At 39.9% G+C, this 21693-nt stretch overlaps 1 protein-coding gene across 1 annotated transcript in view; it reads right to left on the reverse strand.

The window, feature by feature from the left end:
* The window catches only part of LOC104578273 (tryptophan--tRNA ligase, mitochondrial), a 38096-nt gene extending 20623 nt beyond the window's left edge, over positions 1 to 17473 (reverse strand). Inside the window, exon 1 of the mRNA XM_010225825.2 lies at positions 17357 to 17473. Within this exon, the coding sequence (XP_010224127.2) occupies positions 17357 to 17473 (117 nt within the window). The remainder of the gene's footprint in view (positions 1 to 17356) is intronic.
* Positions 17474 to 21693: the final 4220 nt, after the last annotated feature.

Below are 21693 nucleotides of genomic sequence, written 5' to 3' on the forward strand. Positions count from 1 at the left end.
TTCAACTTGACTGTGTTCCTTTAATTCTTTCTGATCTAGACAGATTCAGGAAAAAACTAATGAGACAGCACGTTCAGCTACAGTAGTTTTTTTAATACTATTTATTTTAGAAAAGTTTAGAAAAGCCTAACAGCTTTCCTTTAAAGCTTGCTGAAAACTTCTCCTTGCTTTCAAAATAAGCCTCGTTTTCAGATCAAGCCAATTTTCTTATCCAACTTCTAAGTGTTTGTGCTGACAGGTAAGTGCAAACTTGGGCTAGCTGCCATACTAATCTTTCCTGCTCAAGAAAGTGGCCACACATTTTACTCCAGGTGATAACTCCCCTGCATATATTTTATCTCAAGTATCTGCTTCACTTCTAGGAATGTTCTCGAGTCAGCTTCTAAAAGCTCTTGGAGAGTCTCCAACCCAGTAGCTGCAAGGCAGTCACACGCTGCAGTGGGAAGCAGAGTATTTACTCCAACAGCAATTCTAACTTCCAGATGCCATCTTCCAGTCCTTGCTCAGCCATGCCCCCAGTTATGCTCTCTATTATTTAAAAATTGAATTGTGCTGCTCAGTTCCTTGTTTGCCATTTAACACCTTCTCTTCTGAGGAGACTGCAGCAGGTTTACCACCACCAGGAGAACCCCTGGCTGCCCATTAAGCTACTACCTGCCAAAGGAGTAACACCAGCATCTTGTTAACAGAGAAGGAGGCATGAAGAAACCCAAGGACACCTGGCACATCGAGCCCATGCAAAACAGTTCTATGCAAGATCTTCTCAGGCCCCAGGTTATGCAAATGCCTTTCTCTTGCAGCCTCAGGTATCGCTTCATGTGCCTACTATTATCTGCTCACTGCTTTTCCCTCTTGGATCACTGTGAACACAAGAGATGTATTGGCAAAAATATCTCCTTAATTTGAATGCAATATACTCAAATAGAGTATCCAAATGCAAAAAAAATCTTTTTTGCTTTTTTTAAGGTAATCCAAGAATGCTTTTCACCAAGAAAATAGAAACTATCAATGTCTCAATACATTCTGCACATTCTAATTCTGCACCAACTCCAAAGATTTGAAGGACAAGCATGAACTAATCAAAGGTGGGTTTTTGTTGTTGTTATACTGTGTAAGTTAGCATTTGGTGACACAATGCACCCTGGAAGGAAAACGCCGAATTGCAATATAACATGGAGGCAATTTTACATAAAGACAGAATAAAGTTCTCTATCTAGAAGAATGTATCTGTGAAAGCAAGAACGACATCTTTAATGGTGTCTGCATGTTTAAATGGTAAAAAACTACTTACATAAGGTCTGTTCAGTACATAGGCAATAAATATCACATTAAATGAGAGAAACAAACTGTAGCAATTTTCTACTGGGTCCAAGTTCAGCAACTACCTAATGTATGAAATTTGCAGAAATAAGTAAGTCCAGTAACAAAAAAGCTAGATAAAGCACTAGGAAATACATTACAAAGAACAAACCTATACTGGCTCCCAGCTGAGGGACTAGCCGACTACAGGTCTTTCATCTTTAACTCTTGATTCTATTTAACAACATAAAGTATGAGACATTACAGGGTGGTATGAAATATTCCACTGTGTTAGCAGAAGTCTGTTAAAAAAAAAAAAGCCCTTAAATGAATGTTGGATTTCTAATACTAAAAATATACAGAGCACATTGCTCCTTTGGAGAGAGTTTATGTTCCATGTTTGTTCACTCTGTGAGAGCCAGCAGGCAGCATAGCAGCATGGCAGGGGAGTTATGCCTGGTACCATGAAATCATGGGACTGGAATGTACTTTGGTGGGGCGGCTAGGTCAGGGGATAGGAGCTGGGCACTCTAAAGTACAGCCTTTGGAAGAGGATGAAAATAAAAGGAGCTAAGACTTCCCAGTGGAACAGAGGGAAAGCCACAAGACATGCAGCTCCAGCCCACAGGCACTCACTCATTCAGACATCTGTGGTAAGTGCAGCAGGAGCCTGCTGCTCATATGTTTAACTCTGTATGGTGTGTGCACCTCTATCAGTAATGCTGCATGCTAACCTGCCCTCCTGGCAAAAACATGGCATCTGACAGATGTTTTAACATTCAGTATTTTTCCCCCCGCCTCAATGAAACTTCTGCAGGACAAATCCAAACACTACAGTGCCTTTCCTTCTTAGTGGCATTTCTAAATTCATGTGGGCCAGAAACCTGTAAAGGTTCAGGTGTGCTATTATCTAACCTCCTTTGTCACAACAGGATGAACACAACTGAAAAGCCATCACTATCTAAATGCTCTTCAAGGACCAGGAATCAGTATTCAGTGCTCAACCCACAGTAGGATGGCCAAAGTCCATCTCCAACATCTGCAGCGTGGCCATATCCGCTTTCAGTGGAGAGGTGTATTCCAGAAAAGCTGGTCCTTTCTGAAACAGAATACTGCTCTCTGGATTAAAATAGAATGTTGCATGTGGAAACTCATCTTCAATGGGCTGCACTTTCAGCAAGAAGAGCAACAGTTGTCATGATCTCAGTTCAGCAGTGAAGAACACACTTATCCCCTGCATGTAAGCAACAAGCATGCCAGAAGCGGAGAACACAGCAAAGTTGCTAGAGCTGAGGAAATCTCACATGTGTGTTTCTGGAGGATCATCATAAACAATTTTATTTTTAAAGCTACAAATGTTTTCCTAGCATGCTTGTCTATTAGAAAGAATTTTAGGAAGGAAAAAAAAGAAAGGAAAATAAAAAAGAAAATTTTAACTATGAAGTCAAGTCAACACCTAAAGCTGGTATTCAAGCCAATATATGAAAGCAAAAATGATTTGAAAAAGAGGACACTCCAAAAACGTAGCTACATTAGATTAAGCTTCAGTTTTCTTTTTCTCCTTGGTGGGCCAAACTCTTTTCACAGATTAAGTACGGTCTGCCATGCAATATCCAGAAATAAAATTTTATTTTTTACAAGAAATCTGAAGGTTAAAATACATACGTCAAAAGGCAGACATGGGTCTCTAACTGTTAAAGAGCACATAGGGAAGCTTCCAAGCTCTTCAGCAGCAAGGCAACACTATATTGTTAAAACAGCTATGCAATTCTATGGATGCTGATAGCTGTACATATTGCATTTTCAATGGTGCTTAAAAAGCTTTTTGCAACCTCCAAAAGCAGGATGTTTTATGCTCCCTAAGCTATCTGCAGCTGCCAAAAAAGTTTCACAGTAAAGTTTCTCTATTATATTTTATGACTTTCAGTTGACACAGGTTTATTTTGTTAATATCCTTTAATTTAGAAATCTGTATAATTTGAGTATATATTACTATGAGGTGTATGTAGTTGTAATATACAAACAATGGAACAACTATAAGACATCTTAAAAATGTTAAGGGACTGCCCAAGCAAAATATTTACAAACTTAGAAATTTATGTTAAAATATGTACTCATTACTTGGGAAAACATGGAGAAACAGGTCTTACTTTAAAATTAAAGTAACATTACAGAATGTGGAAAGTAAGATTTCAAGAATCATTTAAAAACAAGCATGGAAATGCACAACTAACCATAAGAAGAAAAGAAATACCCCAAAAACATTTCATTGTATTGTTGGCCATGAAGTTACAGGGCTCGTTCCAGGAACCCAGATCAGCAGTATTTAAAGAGGCAAGCCTACTTGGTTTATTAGTATAAAAAGTCGTCCCTGTCTTCCTTGAAACTGTAAGATGTTACTGAAACTTCTTTCAGATTTTTAAGACTGTCTACCAGGAAAAAATGTTTTTAATTTGGCCAGAAAAAGGTCCATGTTATTTCAAGCTTGAACTCTGATCAACCTGCAAAATCAAGCAAGTACATCTATTGAGGGAGGCAACTACTGATTTGGGTAGTCCCAAATTCCGTCTGCTTAAAGGAAGAAAAAAAAAATCTGGTCTCCAGAATTGCTGAGAGTCCACACCAAGAGAGAAACAGGCAAATCAAGGCATCATAAGTCACTATCCTACTTTGAATATCCTGAATATATCTATCAAAGCTTAGCTTTATGAATTCTGTGAGAACTGGAGCCAAATTATATGTATTTACCTAACCTAGTCAATTTAAAACTGCTTCTCAAATACGTAGTAAAAGAAGAGCTGTAGTTCAGTTCTTCCACTTCTCAGAGGAATTATACAAATCAAACCAAGTGATTTGATTTCTTCCTCCTAAGTCCTCCTGAGTATCACCATCATACACTTAGGATGACAGCATGTGAGGACAAAGCTGAAAGCAAACAAGGACCATCATAGAGAAATCTTATGCAGATGCCTCCATCATTTCATGGGCTTTTAAAACAGAAAAGGTTAGCATCCACTCAAGGAGATGGAAGCTGGCAACAGACGGTTCTCCGGAGTACTTTTTCCTTTTCATCCTACCTAGGAATGCACTTACAAAAAAATATATATATATATAAAGTTCAGCTGGTGAGAGTCTGTATTAGAACTATTCTTTAAAAGAACAGACCATAAGATTATGACACTGATCCTGATCTAGAGCTATAGAGGCAGGACACCTCAGCTTTTCAGGCTACCGATACCCACGCAAGGGCAAAGCGGTGATTTATGTTTTCAAGACCCTCCTTGTCAGATACAGAGATATAAGACCTAAGTCCCAAAGTGTTCTTGGCAAATTAAATCCTTGAAGGTAAGGGGAAAGTTTCTGATTGATTAATCAATTTCTTTGGACTTTGTTCATAAATCTACCCAAAGAAGCTAACTGATACCATATTGGCTTATGGCACTATCTACAACATATCTAACAAATATTTTCATCTGGACATTAAATTAAAAGAAAAAAAAAAAGATATGCTCACAAGTTCACCTTTTAGCTGAGGCACAAGCAAGATATTTCAGATTAAAAAAAATGAATTGAAAATGATGACAGCATTACAATAGGCAGCTGCAACAGAAATCACTTCTCCACACTCTAGTGGTTACTCTTCATATGCCATAACATTTAGACCTTCTGCTTTACTTTAATAGTTCTTCAGTGGGGGCAGAACAGGTGAAGCTCAGAGTGAAATATGCAGAATCGGAGCTAATTCTAAACACAGGTGGTGGAGCAAGACAGAGTGAACAGGAAGTTGACAGGAGAATCGCCGCTGACATGTATGACAGGGAAGATTGATGGCTTCCCTCTCTCGTTTTCCCCACTGTGAAGGCACGCAGGGGGTGGGGGAAAGGGACAGAGAAGCTGCTGAGCTGGCGACATAACACACACCACAGCCTCCGCAGCACTAGCACTGATTGATGAGACCAAGCAGTTCAGGAAACGGCAGAGGATCATTCACAGACTTTGCTCCTCCTAGAATAATTTTATGCAGGACCATTCATTTGGCCCTAGTTGCCTCAAAGTGAAGCAAATTTGCCAGAGGAACAAAAAATGTGGTCTTTTTTCCCCCCGACTTTCACATTAAGCAAACACAAACAAGAGTAAAACAAATGAATTGAACATTTTGAACTTTCAAACGTAAAGATCTTCCCAACAGGGATCAAAAAGGGAGAGGAAAAAAAGGGAGAAAGAAACCTTGCCTCAGCTTCAGAGAGAGAAGAAATTCTTTGGCTGACAAAGTTCCCAACTACTGTATCTTTACATCTGACTATGATATTTTATTTCCCTCACTAATACTTTGCAACTGCAAAGCTCATTTCCAAAACAGTATGTTGGCCTGTTAATCTTGGCTTAGCAGAAACAGACCTCAATCAGCAATTAAGCAGAAAAAAAAAAAAAAAAAAGAGGGAAGACCAGAGAACACAGATTTTACTAGCTAAAGCATAAGTTTTAAAGCCTAGCTGGGACAATTTAAGACTTAATGTTACTGGAGACACCAAAAAAAAAAAAAAAGAAAAAAAAATGACTTAAAGGGAACCTTAGAAGCAGTCTACATACTACAGGCCTTGCTTCATTTCTTCTTAAGCAATTATTTTTCTGTAGACTTGATGTAGAAGCTTTTAAAACATGTTTATCTTGATCTGTTAATCCAACATATCAAATTAATCTGGTACAAATATTATTTATCATGCTTGACTCATCAAATTAGGGATTAAAGCACTAACATTAAATTAAAAAGAAGCACACTTGGATCAGAGCAAAATTTCAGAAAAATAGCTTCTAAGAAATGATTAACTTGTTACCCAGAAACTGAACTAAATTAAGATCTAAACGGCAGTGGCTGGTATCCGTCCTGAACGTCAAACACATTTATATTTAAATGTAAGTAAAATTTTAATATTTATATTTAAAATGAGAAACACATTGAAAGGAGGAACATTTACAGCATTTATTAACCCAAGCCTATAAATGTAACTCTGCCTTCTAGGGAGAGTAACTGCATGTGTCAGGCTGCCCTCTCACGCTGCCTTAAGATGACTAAGCAAACGGGCCTTTTCATGTGGCATGCTGTGTTCCATAAATGTATTCTCTTATTTGCTCTATATGCTGCACGTGCCCCCTAGGGTCCCAGAAACAGCTGTACTGACAGGCACAAGGACCATCTACAGCAGGTTGCCAGAACTCCTGCTACCACAACCAAACCTACTCCTGGACCCAGGACCCTTCACTCCCATGCCAAGTTACACAAGCTAAGCAATGCTGGTTTGGGGACTTCTAAGCAGCCTCCAGAAGAGAAGAGCTGGCTCAAGCAATCTTGGAGGAAGAAGTGGTGATAGCATTTGACAGAACCGAAATGGTAGAAGAGCGCAGCAGGTGAAGTCACCACAACCAGCTCCACAGTGGCTCCAGCTGGCATCACAACACAGTGGCTTCCTCCACACGGACACAGCTCAATAGCTCAATAATTCTTTGGCGTGTGTGTGTGTGTGTGTGTTGTGCTTCCCAGCATTCTTCACATGGGCTGCAGGGCCAGTATACTAGGGCACCTGGTTCAAAGCTGAGGCAAACCCTGCAGAGGCAGAGTTACAGAGCAAGTCCAGTGCACACTGCAACTTGCAGCAGCTCTGCACTGCCTGGGAGAGAGGGGAAGCGGGGGGAGGGGGAGGAAAAGAGAGGGAAAGGTGGGAGGAGGGAAGGAGGGGGCGGGAGGGGGAGGGGAATCCATGTACGCTCAGATCCTGCCCTTAAGCAGCACATACATGAGACACATGCCCAAGTGCATGGAGGCACTTCTGGATGCGACAGCTTGGACTCAGGCAATGATCCCAAGGAGTATATAGACAGCAGAAGCTATATACTCTTCCTAAAGCATTTAATCCAAGGTTAGGTTGAGGGCAGGAAGAGTGGAGTATATATATTTCCACTGCCTGTACTTGAATGAGCAGACAAGCAATAACTGGGTTTACAACCACTGAAAGTTTCTGAAGAGAACACAAATTCTTTGCTTATGTGGGAGGAAGTTCCTGCAAGATGGACATGCCTCATGTGCTCCGGCACCTTGAGCCATTAGCATAACAAATGCTGCTTGAAAAATCTGTTTTTACCACAGATTTAAGGAATGTAAAAACAATATAAATAAGGTAACACATTTGGTATCTAAAGCATGTAGAATTTTACAGAACTTGCCCTGTGAGACCAGGATAGCCAAAGCACAATTTGTAAAAGTCACAGCATACTGTAGTCACAATCCTACTTACCACACAAGCCCATAATCTTCAAATAAAAAGTGCCCTGGTTCCCGTTGGACACTGCTTTAACGATGAGGTCACCCTTGATGACTTACCCGTATTAAAACTGGCCCAGAGAGCCCCAGGAAAATTACAAACTCTCAGTTTGGACATACCCTTTGGAGTACAGCAGCAAGTAAGAAATGGAAAGTTAATGCTGCAGATGGCCCAATGATACATAACTCACCGCTTTTTTCCCCCAAGGACTTGTATGTATTCTACAACAGACTCACAAACAATATTACATAGGAACTTAAGGTCTATCTGATGAACAACTATAACAATGTCTCTCTGAAGAGAGAAATGTCACCTCTGGCTGCTCTGACATTAAACCAAGTGCTGACATTGCTATAACTCTGCAAAGATCTCAAAATAGGGATATTTTTCCAAAAACACAGTAAAAGTATACAGCTAGCAGAATGCCTACTCATTCTGAGTGGTAGCGATTACATGGTCTAATTTGTCGCTAGATGCAAAATGAGTTTTGGTCAGGATTTCTGAGGGGTAGGCTTGTCATTCTCTTTGCATAAGCAACAAAAAAGCTTTGAGATGCTTGAAATTTTTGTCCTTCTGTGCAAAAGGAAAGCACCCTACGGATGTCCAATAAGTACAGCCTTTCCACATTTCAGCAAGTATGTGGTTTCAAGAAAAATATTTGCAAATAGATAACCCAATTCAAGTAGAAGTCAAAGACCACCTTTGAAAGAAACTTTGATGTGGGTATAAGGAAATTATATTTAGGCAAGATAGCATAATGTGGCTCTGTCATCCAAAGTCTATAGCTGCCTCTATTTCTTTGCTGACGTTAATTTAAAAAGAAATGCTGATAAGCAGAAAAGGAAAATCCCATGAGACCTTCTAGGATTAAGGAAGGATCCCTAAAGAGGACTGTTTCTTTTGCTGGGTAAGCTCAGAATAGGTTGTTTAGAAATCACATTGGCCAAGGACAAGAGTATTAGACTATCCTTGAATACAAGAGCAAGCAGCAGAAACGAACGCTATCCAAATCGTCAGACATACCAGGAGATCTGAAGTCTTTTTTAATGTGGAAACACTGATGTAACTTTTCCAAGGCTTCACACACACAAGGCAGATTTCAAGGTCTATGTACCTGGCAAAAGGGAAGAGATGACAGCATGCCTTGAAATTATGAAGATTTAAATTTTAACATTGGCCAACAACCTTTCAAATGAGAATTATGGCTTAACATCCATACTTCGAAGATGACATTAAGACAACCAAGGTAGAATGTTTGGTGCAATCTTCTGACTGGCAACCAGACTCAAGTCTACTACATTTATACAGCATCAGACACACTGACCATGTACAATGACATGTACTTGAGCTTCCCAATAGTTCTGGGAATTAGAAGAGTTATGCAGAAGCTTTGAGTCTCAAAAAAGGGAATGTATCTCTAGCTGACCCCCAGATCCTTCTGCTCAGGAACAGAAATAGTGACAGTCCGCTAAAATCAGTCTACAGTGGATTTGAATCAGTGATTGAAAATCACCTAAAATCACTCCAGAAGGCAGAAAGGTAGTCTAATTAAGACTTCACATGAAAATTAAAAGCTCACAAAAGACACAAGTTCCTAGGTAAACTATGTAGGTTCACCCTGCTTTGAAGGTTCAAGGGGAAAAGCACTGAAAGGCAAAAGTATATTCTATATGCACTGTAAGGCTCCAAGATTATCTATAAACTAGGTGATAGAAACAAAAACTACTAGACTGTACAATTACTGAAGTGCCAACTAAATATGAATTGGGCATAGCAATGCGCTATCTGCCTGGTTATGAAAATAATGCCAGTATGTGGTTCATAATGGACGTATAATGCATCAGTAAGTGGCTTGTAATACACCTATGTGCAATACCACAAAAACTGAGGAAAGCCTTGTCAGTGGTCCCTGCACACAACACTGTTTCTTCATTCACACATCACTGAAACTATCAAGTCAACTCGATCATTCAACTCCCTGTGACAACTTAAAGCAGAGGAAGCTGTAGCAAAATTAAAAAAAAAAAAGAAATTCAAACCAGATATTTAATTTCTGCTAGACACCATTAGCACAAAAAGGAAGGAAATATATCTAAATCAATAATAAAAAAATGCATTTTTATATACATTTTACATATATATGTACATATATTTATATTTAGTTATATATTGTATCTAAATATAAACATACACTGCTTCCTTCTTGCAGCAAGAGCTTTAGCATACTTTCAAGATAGACATTTCGGGGGACAAGGATACATTTCATATTTTTCAGTGGATGCATATAACTGTGAGATACAACAGAAAACGATAAAGTTGTGGACTATGATAATGGTATCATCAGAGTAACAGTCAAGGGCTCACATAACTAAAAGTTTCAATTCATTAGTCAGAAACTCAGAAGAGCTCAAAAAAATAAGTGATCCAAAGTAACTTAACTGACAATGTTTAGGATTTTTCTACACTCCAGCTTCTGATCCTACTATAACTTGAGTCAACTCCACAAAATGTTTCTTCATCTAATTCTAGACTCCCAGGATAAACTGCAACTTGTGTCATGGAAAAAAAACCTAAATGCTAAACGCCTAAAATAGCACTTGCTGTATTAGTAAATGGAAATTCTATCTACCAGTTAAGCAACATTAAGACAGGACCCCCAGCCTGCAATCTAGAGACAGAGGTGATCCACTACAGACAGTACAATTCACAGTATGTTTTTCCAATATACACAGGTATTTAAACAGAACTTCAGCATCCATGTTTGCCAGTGTAACATTGTTCACTAAACTCACTTTACAAAAACAAGTTAATAAAAACTCCAGAGAAAAATCAAGCTCAGCCAACAGACTCAAAGCAAGAGCCGGAGGGAAAAGAATGATGGGACTCTACCCAAACCCTGCCAAGACGCCAGAATAAAGGGCTGTTTCCTGCAAAAACAACCTACATTTGCCAGATTTTACTGTTAGGACTTTAAAGAAATGAATAGGGCCAGTTCACGCCTCAAACATCCTGCATTTCTATCTACAATGGGGTCCCTCCTGTGCAGCTACAACACTGTCCAATAAACCACAGACAAAGCATTACGCAAGAGTGATTAGAAGAGGTTTCTGTCCAACTGGAACTTCTAATAGTTCTATGTGAAAATATGAGTTCTGCCAAACCCATTGAAGACCCAACAAATGTATGTAGCCTTTCTGCATACTGAGTACATGCAGTGAAAATGATAAGCAGATGGCTGCCTTCTGGTGTTGGGAATGCCTCCAGTGCTTTATCTGAAAAAATAAGCAAGTTATCCTAAAGGATTAAACAAAAATTACTTAGTGATTAAAATTGAAATCAATGGCTGATTAGAAAAAGATTTTCTTTCCAATACTGAGAGATTAAATCCTACTGATTTCAGGAATGATTCACTGACTCATTAAATTTGAGTATCTGTATCCAACACCAGAAAGATGAAATCCAGAAAAAAACAGGGAACCAGGAAATTAACAACAAAACAAAGCCAACCCACTCCAAAAAAAAAAAATTAGTTATCAGTTTCTTCACAGAAGTCCTAAGCATTTCTTATGTAACTTAGATATTCTTCCTAAAAGTCCTAAACAATCATTGAACAACAAACACTGAACAATCCCATACTGGACACAGCTGGGCTCTGTGCAAACAAATAGGTATTTGCATTTCCGACTTCTCTCTCAGTTGAGAGCACTCCTCTACCCTCAACCTTCATGCTCTCTGGAAGAAAGAGATGCTACACCAGGGACTGTTCCAACCATAAATCCAAGGCAAGCACTTAAAATTTCTCTGCTCATCCATCAATCTTGGTACACAAATGCCTGGATGGCTGTTCTGAAGTTGACCTGCTGCAGTAACCTGTGTACAAGCACAGCTTGTTACACGCATCTGGGGACTCATTTCATTAATGGGTAACAAAGTGACCCCATTGTGACAGCAACATATCCAAGATTAGAACACGGATGCCTTTAAATAATATCCTGTTTATTTATAACAGCTGAATGATATCAAAAATTGAGCTCTCTTTCCTACTACAGTTTCAACTCCAATGTTTGAAATCCTTAAACATTACGATTTGGTGATTTCGGCTACCTCCTCCATCTATAACCCATATAGTAACTAAAACTAATGATTTTCAACATTAAATTTATGATATGGAGAAAGCAAGTTAATGGTTCCCTACAAAACAATCCTTCCATTTTTATCTTTAACGGCATTTTTGCAGTGACCTTCATTTAAAAAAATCGTGCCCAAACAGTAAGAAATAGTGTAATCAAGTGGCCTGAAAACAAGACCAGCATGTAGTCATAATATGAATCAAATGACATCATGTCCAACCAGTCTGAAGATCTTTTCTTAAAGTAAAGAGAATACTGGCTGGAATCTCTGAGGTTCACAGGGGCGCAGCAAAGTAACATAAGGACAAAAAAGGACAAATATCATTCCTGTCTTCAAAACGAAGAGAAGGAGGAACAGTCTGTAAGTAGTGTGCTTAGCATCAACTCTCAACAAAACATTTCTGTAATTCCTAAAATAAACAAAAAAAAACCAACAAAAAACACGGATTTGTTAACAGCAAAACATGCCAGACTAATCTAACTTTGGCCACAAATCCATCAGGTTATCACAACACATAAACAAACAGTAAATACGATATATCCAAATTTTGGTTACAAACTGTAAAATCAGCTAGCAAAACAGCATCATAAAGGGATCTATCCTGTGGCTTTTTTTTTTTCTTTTCAGCTATTAACTACAGTAAATAACAAGCACACTTCTAAATGAGCTGCTAAGACTGACAGAATGCTGGTTCTAATTCAAGATTCCTCAGATAAGAAAATCCTGTGCTTGCAATGGTCCTAAGCAAATATTCAGCAGGGATCTTTTCCTTAGGACTGGGGGTCTCAAGCTAATCTTTTCTCTGCTTTACCTGAACACTGCCTGCAGGAGTCACTGCCCTGAATTTCACTACATCAAGTCCAAAATAAAGGCCAAACACTAGCACCATAGGGGAAATACAAGTTTTTTGTATTTAAAAAGTATAAAAAAACAAAACCCACACTTCTGCCTGGAAGATACAGTTCTACATCATGCAAGGCCAAAAGAGAATTCATTTCCGATAAAGCAGACTCCTGTAAAAGCAGACAAAGATGGAGACTGTAGAGCATCAAAACGTAAAGCTTTGCAGTTGCTACTACAATACCGCCATTGTACTAGATCAAATACAAAGGCCAGGAAATGCTTACCCATCAGAAACAGAAGGCAAAAGTAGGAGAATGGGCAGTTAAAAGAGAGGACGAGGTCCATATTTCCATCAAAAGATGCTCTCTGGAAGAACAGCTCTAAGAACAGGAACAGATGTTACAATATTATTACAATGACTGCAACAGTGTTAATTGCTTCGCTACTGGAGGACAAAAATGCTCAGCACTTAGTGACAAGCACTGGCACTACTGCTGGTAAGTAAGATTTCCTCTCCTACTCACCTATACACATACAGTCCCTATCTTTATCTCAATCACTTCCCCAGATTTTTCCGGCAGCAGTTGTTACAGCTAGGAAGAAAGATCTGAAATTAGAGAAAATAAAGCCTATGGGAGCTAGAAGTCCACCAGTGGCCATCTCTATTGGTCTTCAGTTATTTGGCATATACATTCCAACTGTGAGATAGAGATATTATCAAATGAAGATATTTGTGTAATAGTTAACCTATGGAACTTAATGACTAATACAAAATCTGGGGCCAGATTCAGTAAGTTTCCAGATATAACTGGACATTTACACCGATAGCAACACAGTCTAGAGCTTTGCTGACATGACTTATCCTCTATTGTTTCGTATTTTATCATGCCATAAACCTGACCGATTATGTTTTCCCACTGCCAAGATATGCAATACCTAGAATTCTCAAAATTTTAATCAATAATCCCTTTGAGTACAGTTAATGGCTATTTTTAAGGGTGTCCTATCAAAGAAACAAATATGATAAAATAAGTCACCATAACTTTGGCTTAGAGACCACTGAAAAGTACTACAATCATAGAATCACAGAATCCTTATGGTTAAAAAAGATCTTCAAGATCATTAAGCCCAATTGTAAATCCATCATCACTGTGTCTGCTAAACCATGTTCCTAAGTGCCTCATCTACATGTTTATTGAACACCACCAGGGACGGTGACTCTACCACTTCCCTAGGCAGCCCATTCCAATGCCTTACCACTCTTTCCACATAGAAATTTTTCGTAATATTTAAAGTTTGTGCTCCAGCCCTTTCACCAGCTTTACTACCCTTCCTTGGGCACACTCCGGCACCTCCATGTCTTTCTTGTAGCGAGGGGGCCAAAACTGAACACAGTATTGGAGGTGCAGCCTCAGCAGCACGGAGTACAGTGGAATGACCACTTCCCTGGTCCTGCTGGCTACACTGTTCCTGATGCAAGCCAGGAGGCCGTTGGCCTTCTTGGCCACCTGGGCACACTGCTGGCTCATGTTCAGCCACCTCTCAACTAGCACCGCCAGATCCTTTTCTGTTGCTCAACTCTTGAGTCACTCTGCTCCACATCTGCACTGCTGCATGGAGCTGTTATGACTGAAGTGGAAGACAGCACTTGGGCTTGTTGAACCTCATACGGTTGGTCCCAGGCCATCAATCCAGGCTGTCCTGATCCTTCTGCAGAGCCTTCCTACCCTCAAGCAGATCAACTCTTCTTTCCAGCTTGGTGTTGTCTGCAAACTTGCTGAGGGTGCACTCAATGCCTCATTCAGATCAAAAAACTTGAAAATAAGCTCTGAAAAGTCAAATCCTCAAAATATAGATCAATCTCTCCAATAAAATGTTGTTTTCTTTTTAACCATGTATGACTACATATTTCAGTTGTAGGCTAGAAACATGCACAATATAAAGCTGAGAGATCTTTCCACAGCATGACAAATCCAGCATGCTAAACTATGCTCAAATAAAACACATCTGAAATCATAGAAACTGAATCTTGTCATATCAAGTCACAGAGCAGCATTGTAAACACCACAGCTTCAAGGGCGTCAGTGGACATTTACTGCTTAAGCTTGGACACATTTTCAGGCTGAAGTTTTACAATTCCTCATAAGCATATAATAAATCACAGAATCACAGAATGGTTAAGGTTGGAAGGGACCTCCAGAGATCATCTAGTCCAACACCCCTACTCCAGCAGGGACACCTAGAGCACATGGCACAGGGTGGCATCCAGGCGGGTTTTGAAGATCTCCAGAGAAGGAGACTCCACAACCTCTCTGGTCACCCCCACAGTAAAGCAGTTCTTCCTCACATGGAAATGGAACTTCCTGTATTTCAGCTTGTACTCATTACCCCTTGTCCTGTCACTGACCACCATCCAGAAGAGCCTGTATTCATTCTCTCTACATTTTCCCCTCAGGTGCTTATACATATTGATCATATCTCCTCTCAATCTTCTCTTCTCCAGACTAAACACGCCCAGCTCGCTTAGTCCGTTCTCATACGATAGATGCTCCAGTCCCTTAATCATCTTTGTTGCTCTACGCTGGACCCTCTCCAGAAGCTCCATGTCCCTCTTGTGCTGGGTAGCTCAGAACTGCACCCAATACTCCAGGTGTGGCTTCACCAGAGCTGAGTAGAGGGGCATGTTCCCCTCCCTTGACCTGCTGGCAAAACTCCTCCTGACGCAGGCCAGGATCCCATTGGCCTTCTTGGCCATGAGGGCACCTTGCTGACTCATGGGTAACTTGTTGTCAACCAGGACTCCCAAATCCCTCTCTGTGGAACTGCTTTCCAGCAGATCAACCCTTAATCTGTACTGGTGCCTGAGATTATTCTTCCCCAGGTGCAGGATTCCACACTTGTCCTTGTTGAACCTCATGATAAACATGCAGTATGTCTGCAGGAACAGCAAAAATTCAGAAATCATCATTTTATTCTTAACAGTGCAATTATTTCAAAATAGCCATAAGCGGGCACCTAAACTGAGAGCAAAGCAACAAAAGTCCACAGCACATCAGATTTGTAAATCTATAAAATCAGAGAAAATTTAAAAAACAATTGGTGATATGGTGTTACATAATACTGATGCTGGGCCTCTTTTTTTTTAATTAAAACAATTAAAGAATAATATCAAGGAAGTATATTCTCAAATTTCTGTTACATCCAAAGGACTTAAGGTAATATTAACCAAAGTGACAAAGGTGACTGATAAGTAGTCTTGATCTGATGGGTGATCCAAACTGGCAAGGAAATGCATGCCAAACAAAATACAAAGATGAAATGGGACCAAGTCCACTCAAAACAAACTCCTCTCCTGACCTAAATAAAATAGAAGCCTTTGCTAGAGGAATGAAGCCAAGAGAGTATCTGGAGTCCTAAAAGGATACTGAACAGATCCCAAAGACTTACCATGCACAGCAGGAAAGATAACTGTATACAAAAAACAAAAACAAAACAAAACAAAAAAGAGTATTTAAAGAAAGTAATTTAGAGGCATCTTTGCGAGACACACATGTTATCTGCTAGGCCAAAAATATTAAAGGGACAGAGGCACTATTCAAAATCTGAAGTGATCTAAACCTAGGAAGATTTAGGTACTTGTAAGTTTAAGGTTAAAAACTCCAGTTCTGAAACAATTCTAGCAGTTCTGCAGCTTGTAGTTTATCAAGATTTGCTAATTAATTACACAAACTTTACATGAATTAGTGTATTTTTAGGCTGGAATTCTCAGGGACAAAAACTCCAGCTTTCAGGTGCAGAAAAGCTAGAATTAAGCTACTGCAAGGTCATATGGCAGGCATAACACTGAGAATTTAGAAGTTATCTTTGATCTTCTACTTCCTGTTTCTCTCCAAAAAATGAGACTCACATGCCCTGAAAACAATTCTGGATAAAGTGTTCTGTTACAACAATCCAGCACACCTCCTAGGATTTGGGTGAAATATGAAAGTGAGCAAGGCTTCCCTGAAAAATAGTGTTATTCTCATCACATGAAACATCTTCTACCCCTCATTGTAATAACGGCCATACTACAAGTTGCATAAAAATTCAAAATGTATGGCAAATCACTCATGGATAGAAACGAGGAGGAGGACAGCTACAAATACATGCTCACTGAATAAAAATGCTAGCTAGCTTAGTTGATTGCAAGGGAATCTTCCCAAGTATGGTCAATGCAAGTTATTGCTTCTATTTCCATTTCAAAATAGAATAAGAGATGGCCATTTGTGACTTTATGGTCACAAATGAATGAAACAAATTTCAACCGCTATTACAACCTGTCAAAGTTGTGAAAGTACCAATATGCAGACTTGAAATAGATCCTCTAGCAGATTTTCAGGTACAGAATTACACGCAGCAAACAAGAGTTCACAGCTTTTAGACAAATGTAAAATTAGAAGACAAAGCTCTGCGGTAAAGTGGAAAAGAAGAAACCAATGCTGAAACCTATAATAACGTCTAGTGATACTGCAGTGCTTCAACAACGGGATTTCCCCGAACCAGGAGAGCGCTCCCCGCCCTTTCCCGGCACAGATCTCGGCCCGGGGCCACTAGGACTCCAGGAGCCGCCGGGGGCGGCGAGGCTGCGGCCCTACCTGCCGCTGCCGCTACCGCGCATGCGCGGCGGCGCCCCAGGGGCCGCCTTGCTCGCAGTGCGGAGCGCAGGCCGGGCCGGAGGGAGCGGGGAAGATGCCCTCGGGAGCGGGGAAGCGCCCCGGCTCCGTTACCTGGCCGATGGTCCCGCGGTGCAGGGCGCGGATCACACCACCCGGTGTCGCCATGGAAAAGGTGGAGAGGGGGCAGGGGAAGGGAATGAGGATGGCAGCCCAGAAGAGCCCGCGCATGCGCGCAGGTAGGAAGAGCGGCTCGTGGGGCTGCCGAGTGCGCGCGCGCACCGCAGCCGTGCAGGGTCTAGAGGGCGCATCACGTGACGGGAGAGCGCCGGCGGTGCGTCACGGGCGGGGCCGCTGCCTCAGCGGCTGCCTCGGCCCCGCGCAAACTGCCAGAGGGTTTTCCTCACCCTTCTTCCCATAGTCCCTGCCTGAGGCTGCGTCCTCTCTCGGAGGTCACGGCTCCCTGTTAAAGCTCCAAAGCCTCACAGTCCCGTCAGGGGCACTGACCCCTGCGCCATGCTTTGGTGCTTTGGCCTTGCGTACGAATCCTCCCCATCTCGTCTATTCTTCCTCACCAAACCACCAAAAGTTAATTTCTGCAGAAGCGTTCCTTTTTGCCTGAACTCGCTCCCTTTGGTGGTCTACATAAAGCCCCATTTTACTTGAAAAGATTTCAAACAGCTTTCAGCTTCAACCCATCCCGCAGCAATCTGCCCCCGTTTCCCCAAGTCTAGTGTGCCTCTGTGTGTGTACCCCTTTCACTGCACCCAGACACAGAACCAAAGCAAACAGTTAACACTGAACTAGGGGGAAAAATTACATGTTCTCGAAGAGTTTGTATCTCAAGCTTTCCTGCCTGGTCTCTGAGGGAGGATTCTGGGCTTCTATCCAGCCATAAATGAAACTCCTATGATGGGAAGCCACAGAATATTAGTTAGAATTTTTCAGATGTTTTAATCTGTGTTTCATATGTAGGGTTGGAAACATCTAGGGCAGTGAGTGGGGGAGTCTTAATGTATTATTTGTGGAATCTGAAAAGAGTAGTCAGAAAAGAAGAGGCAGTGTTAGTGACAGTAAACAGTGTATTGGTGATTCACCCCAGTAGGCAACTTGGTGCTGAGCAAGATTAATATAAACTCTGTTCCTGAGAACATTACCATTAAATGTTCCTAACTGTAAAATCCAAACCTAATTTTAATAGCTAAAAACACTCAAAATTTATGGAGCTATTTAATTATTTTCACTTTGGTGAATTGGTTAGTAATATTTTTACATTTTAAAATGCTGTATATTTACAGTGCCTAGTACACTGGAGCCTAATCTACATTTAGCTCCCTAGGCTACACAATACAAATTCTAAAAAGGCTACTTTGCACACACAATTTTTTTCTAACATTTACATCATCACTATAAATATTGTTACTGGCATTGTTATTAATTTGGGCTAAAAACTTCCATCATGGTGTCCATCTAAGGCTGAATTTTTTATGAAGTTCTGTGTTTCAGTAACAATGTGCCAGCTGTATAATGAGGCAAAAAACCACATGAGGCTGCTTGAATTATAAGGAAGAGGCTGAAAAGGGGGAAAATCTGAGTGACTTCCTTTGAGATTTTCAGTCTTAAGACCAAGACAAGCAGAAATTACTAGACATGAGCCTGTGGTTGCTCCACTAATGTGAGAATGAAGATGTAATTTGAGTGGAGCATGGGGTGGCATACCAGGTGATGTGAGGGGTGCATGTACCTATTAGCCCCTATCCCAATTAGAATGTTTCTTGCTTGAAGAGTAATTGGAGCAGATAAGGTCGTCTTGAACTAATGCAATGAAGGGAAGGCTGAGAAGGCAAATGGGATATAAGCTACATTTCAAATAGTTGTTAGGAAAAGGAGATACAAAGACAGTTTTTCAGTTATGACGTATTTAAAAGCAAATTATTTTCCAGACTGTAATTACCAAGGTGAAATCTTCAAAGCATCAAAGTATAAGTAATGTTGTTTACTGTTAATATAAATCAGTAAGTTAGACACTGGTTTCAGGCAAGATGATGAGGAAAAAAACCTATGCAGGGATAACAAGAAAAGAAGGTATAGGTAATGCTACTTGAAAAGAATGCATGAAGTAGTTTTCTTAAAAAAACATTAATTTTTGATGCTATTAAAATCTGAATTAAGAAATATAACAGTATAAAAGCAATACTGCTTAGATTTTTGTGATATCTTTGGCTTAGTAACATAGAGAATTCTAAGTAAACATAGAGAAAAGCATGTAGTAAATGGACTAAGGGCTGACCAGCTGGCAACTCTCCAAAAGTATTTGTTAAATTTGAACTGGGCGAGTTCTCAGCAGACTTCTGCAGTAATTTGTGCTTGGCCCAACTCAGTACTGTTACCAATAATTTGGAAATAGATATTTAATGACTTCTCTAAATAAGCCCTTGACAGAAATATTGATAGTTGTAAATAACGCCAAAAACTTAGCAAGCATTCACATCATGCTAAGAATTGATCTTGTAAAACAAAATATCTTTAAAAATTAAAATGAACTAAAAAATTGAGTTCAATATGTTATTATTTTTTTCTTTAACCAGCACTAAGCCTTAGTTATTACTTCGGAGTCTTTTTTGAACGGAACTCAAGCTGAACAAAAATTTCCACATACTAGTTTACAAGAACTCCTTAAAACACTATGCCCACTACTGTAACATAAATCTAGCGGGAGAAGAAGCAGCAGGATTTCCTCAGTCTCACTGCACTGAGAGGCAATGATGTGAACTTGAGGGAGGAAGATAATAGGACTAGATTGGCCTGAGAATCCTGGAAACGAGGGTGGCGTTCTCAGAGAAGTCCCAAGTTAGGATAGGTGAAAGATAACCTGCTAATATTTACTGGTCTCTGACATCTCCCAGTGCTGCCAGGAATCTTCTGGCCTCTCTAAGTAATCATTCCTAGACACTTTTCCCTTACCTGTGTTACCCCAAGTTGCTGTAGCCCAAAGTTGTTGGTTTAGAAATGATAGTTGTAGGCCATATCTGCCAGGCAAGTGGCTCCCTCCTGAGAAGCAGTGATTTAGCAAAAGATCTAGAATTTGTGTTGGACGACTCTTATTTCAACTCATGCAACTGTATTTCCTATGACAATCCTGCGACTGAAATGCTGAATTAAGTAGTTTCTGAGTCCTGGGGTGGGGAGGAGTGACTGGGATATCAATCAGCAAGTACTGATTTGACTTTGGGTGTAAATGTTTAGGAAAGGATATTGAAAAAAAAAATAGAAGAAAGCTGCTGAAAATAACCATTAATGATTTAAGGAAAGACGTATCCACATCCCAGTAGAGCAGAACCCCCAAATGTGGGATTCTTTATCCGGAAGGAGGGACCTCCATTACTGGGCTACAGGCCACAGAACTTAAATTCTCATAAAGCTTTTAGATGGCAGTACTTTACATGGGACTCACCCTTACTTAATCTACAGTATGAACAGGATGCTTAGAATTAGGGGTATGTAATGGGTTGTTGTTCACAGTCTTCCATCCCTCACTGCTCGTGGAAATTAGAAGGCCGTTTGATGGCTGTGGCAGCATTTTGTGAAAAGAAAGAATGGTTAGAAAAGCTGAGTAAATTTTGAAAACCTGATTTATTACTTGCACTATCACAAAGTTCTTGTGAGATGCCAGTCTGATTATATGTACTAAAAGATTGTATCTTCCTAATCTGAGAAGTTAGAGTAGATTTGGAGAAATTCCATGTACTTCCAGATAAAAGCTCAATCTTTGCTATTGTGCTTTGAACATAAACATAAAAACAGGGTAAACATAAAAAAGGCTGAAAACTGGAACTGTATTGTAGAGCATATAGAATTAATGAGTATTTTATATTTTATGCTTAATATCTTTGTATTTTAGCTTCCATCTTTAAAATATAGTAATAGCTATTCAAATCAGCATTATCAAAATAATTTCACTAATGCTCGTGAATAATTCAGATGATCTGATAAAAGATAACAAAGAAACATACAGAAGGAAATAAATACTTTTCAGCAGAGGGTTTATGATAGAATGGTATAGAAAAAGGATAGAAAAAATGGTATGCAATTTTATAATCAGAGATAATGTATCCACAGAAGAGGAAAGGGCAATTAATTAAAAATATTTCTCAAACTTTATGCTGTCATTTCTCAACTTCTGGGTGTTTGATCTTACTCTTTTAATGTAGCTTGGAGGAGGGATAATTATTATTACAATTGTTGTTTGCTACAGTATTGCTCAGATATGGTCTAAAGTGGGATTCCTTTGTGCTAGGCATTGTTCAAGCAGCACTAGGAGACAGGCCTTGCTCCAAATAGCTTATAGTCTAAATGGTCAAAATGGACACAGATTAAACAGTGTATTTATGCACAACATGATAAATGTTGTTTAATAACAACATATAAATGCTGCCAAACGTGTTGGCAGA

Source organism: Tinamus guttatus, unplaced genomic scaffold, assembly GCF_059628265.1.
Source record: "Tinamus guttatus ecotype Peru unplaced genomic scaffold, ASM5962826v1 Tinamus_guttatus_pri_ptg000098l, whole genome shotgun sequence".
In the NCBI taxonomy this organism is placed as follows: Eukaryota; Metazoa; Chordata; class Aves; order Tinamiformes; family Tinamidae; genus Tinamus; species Tinamus guttatus.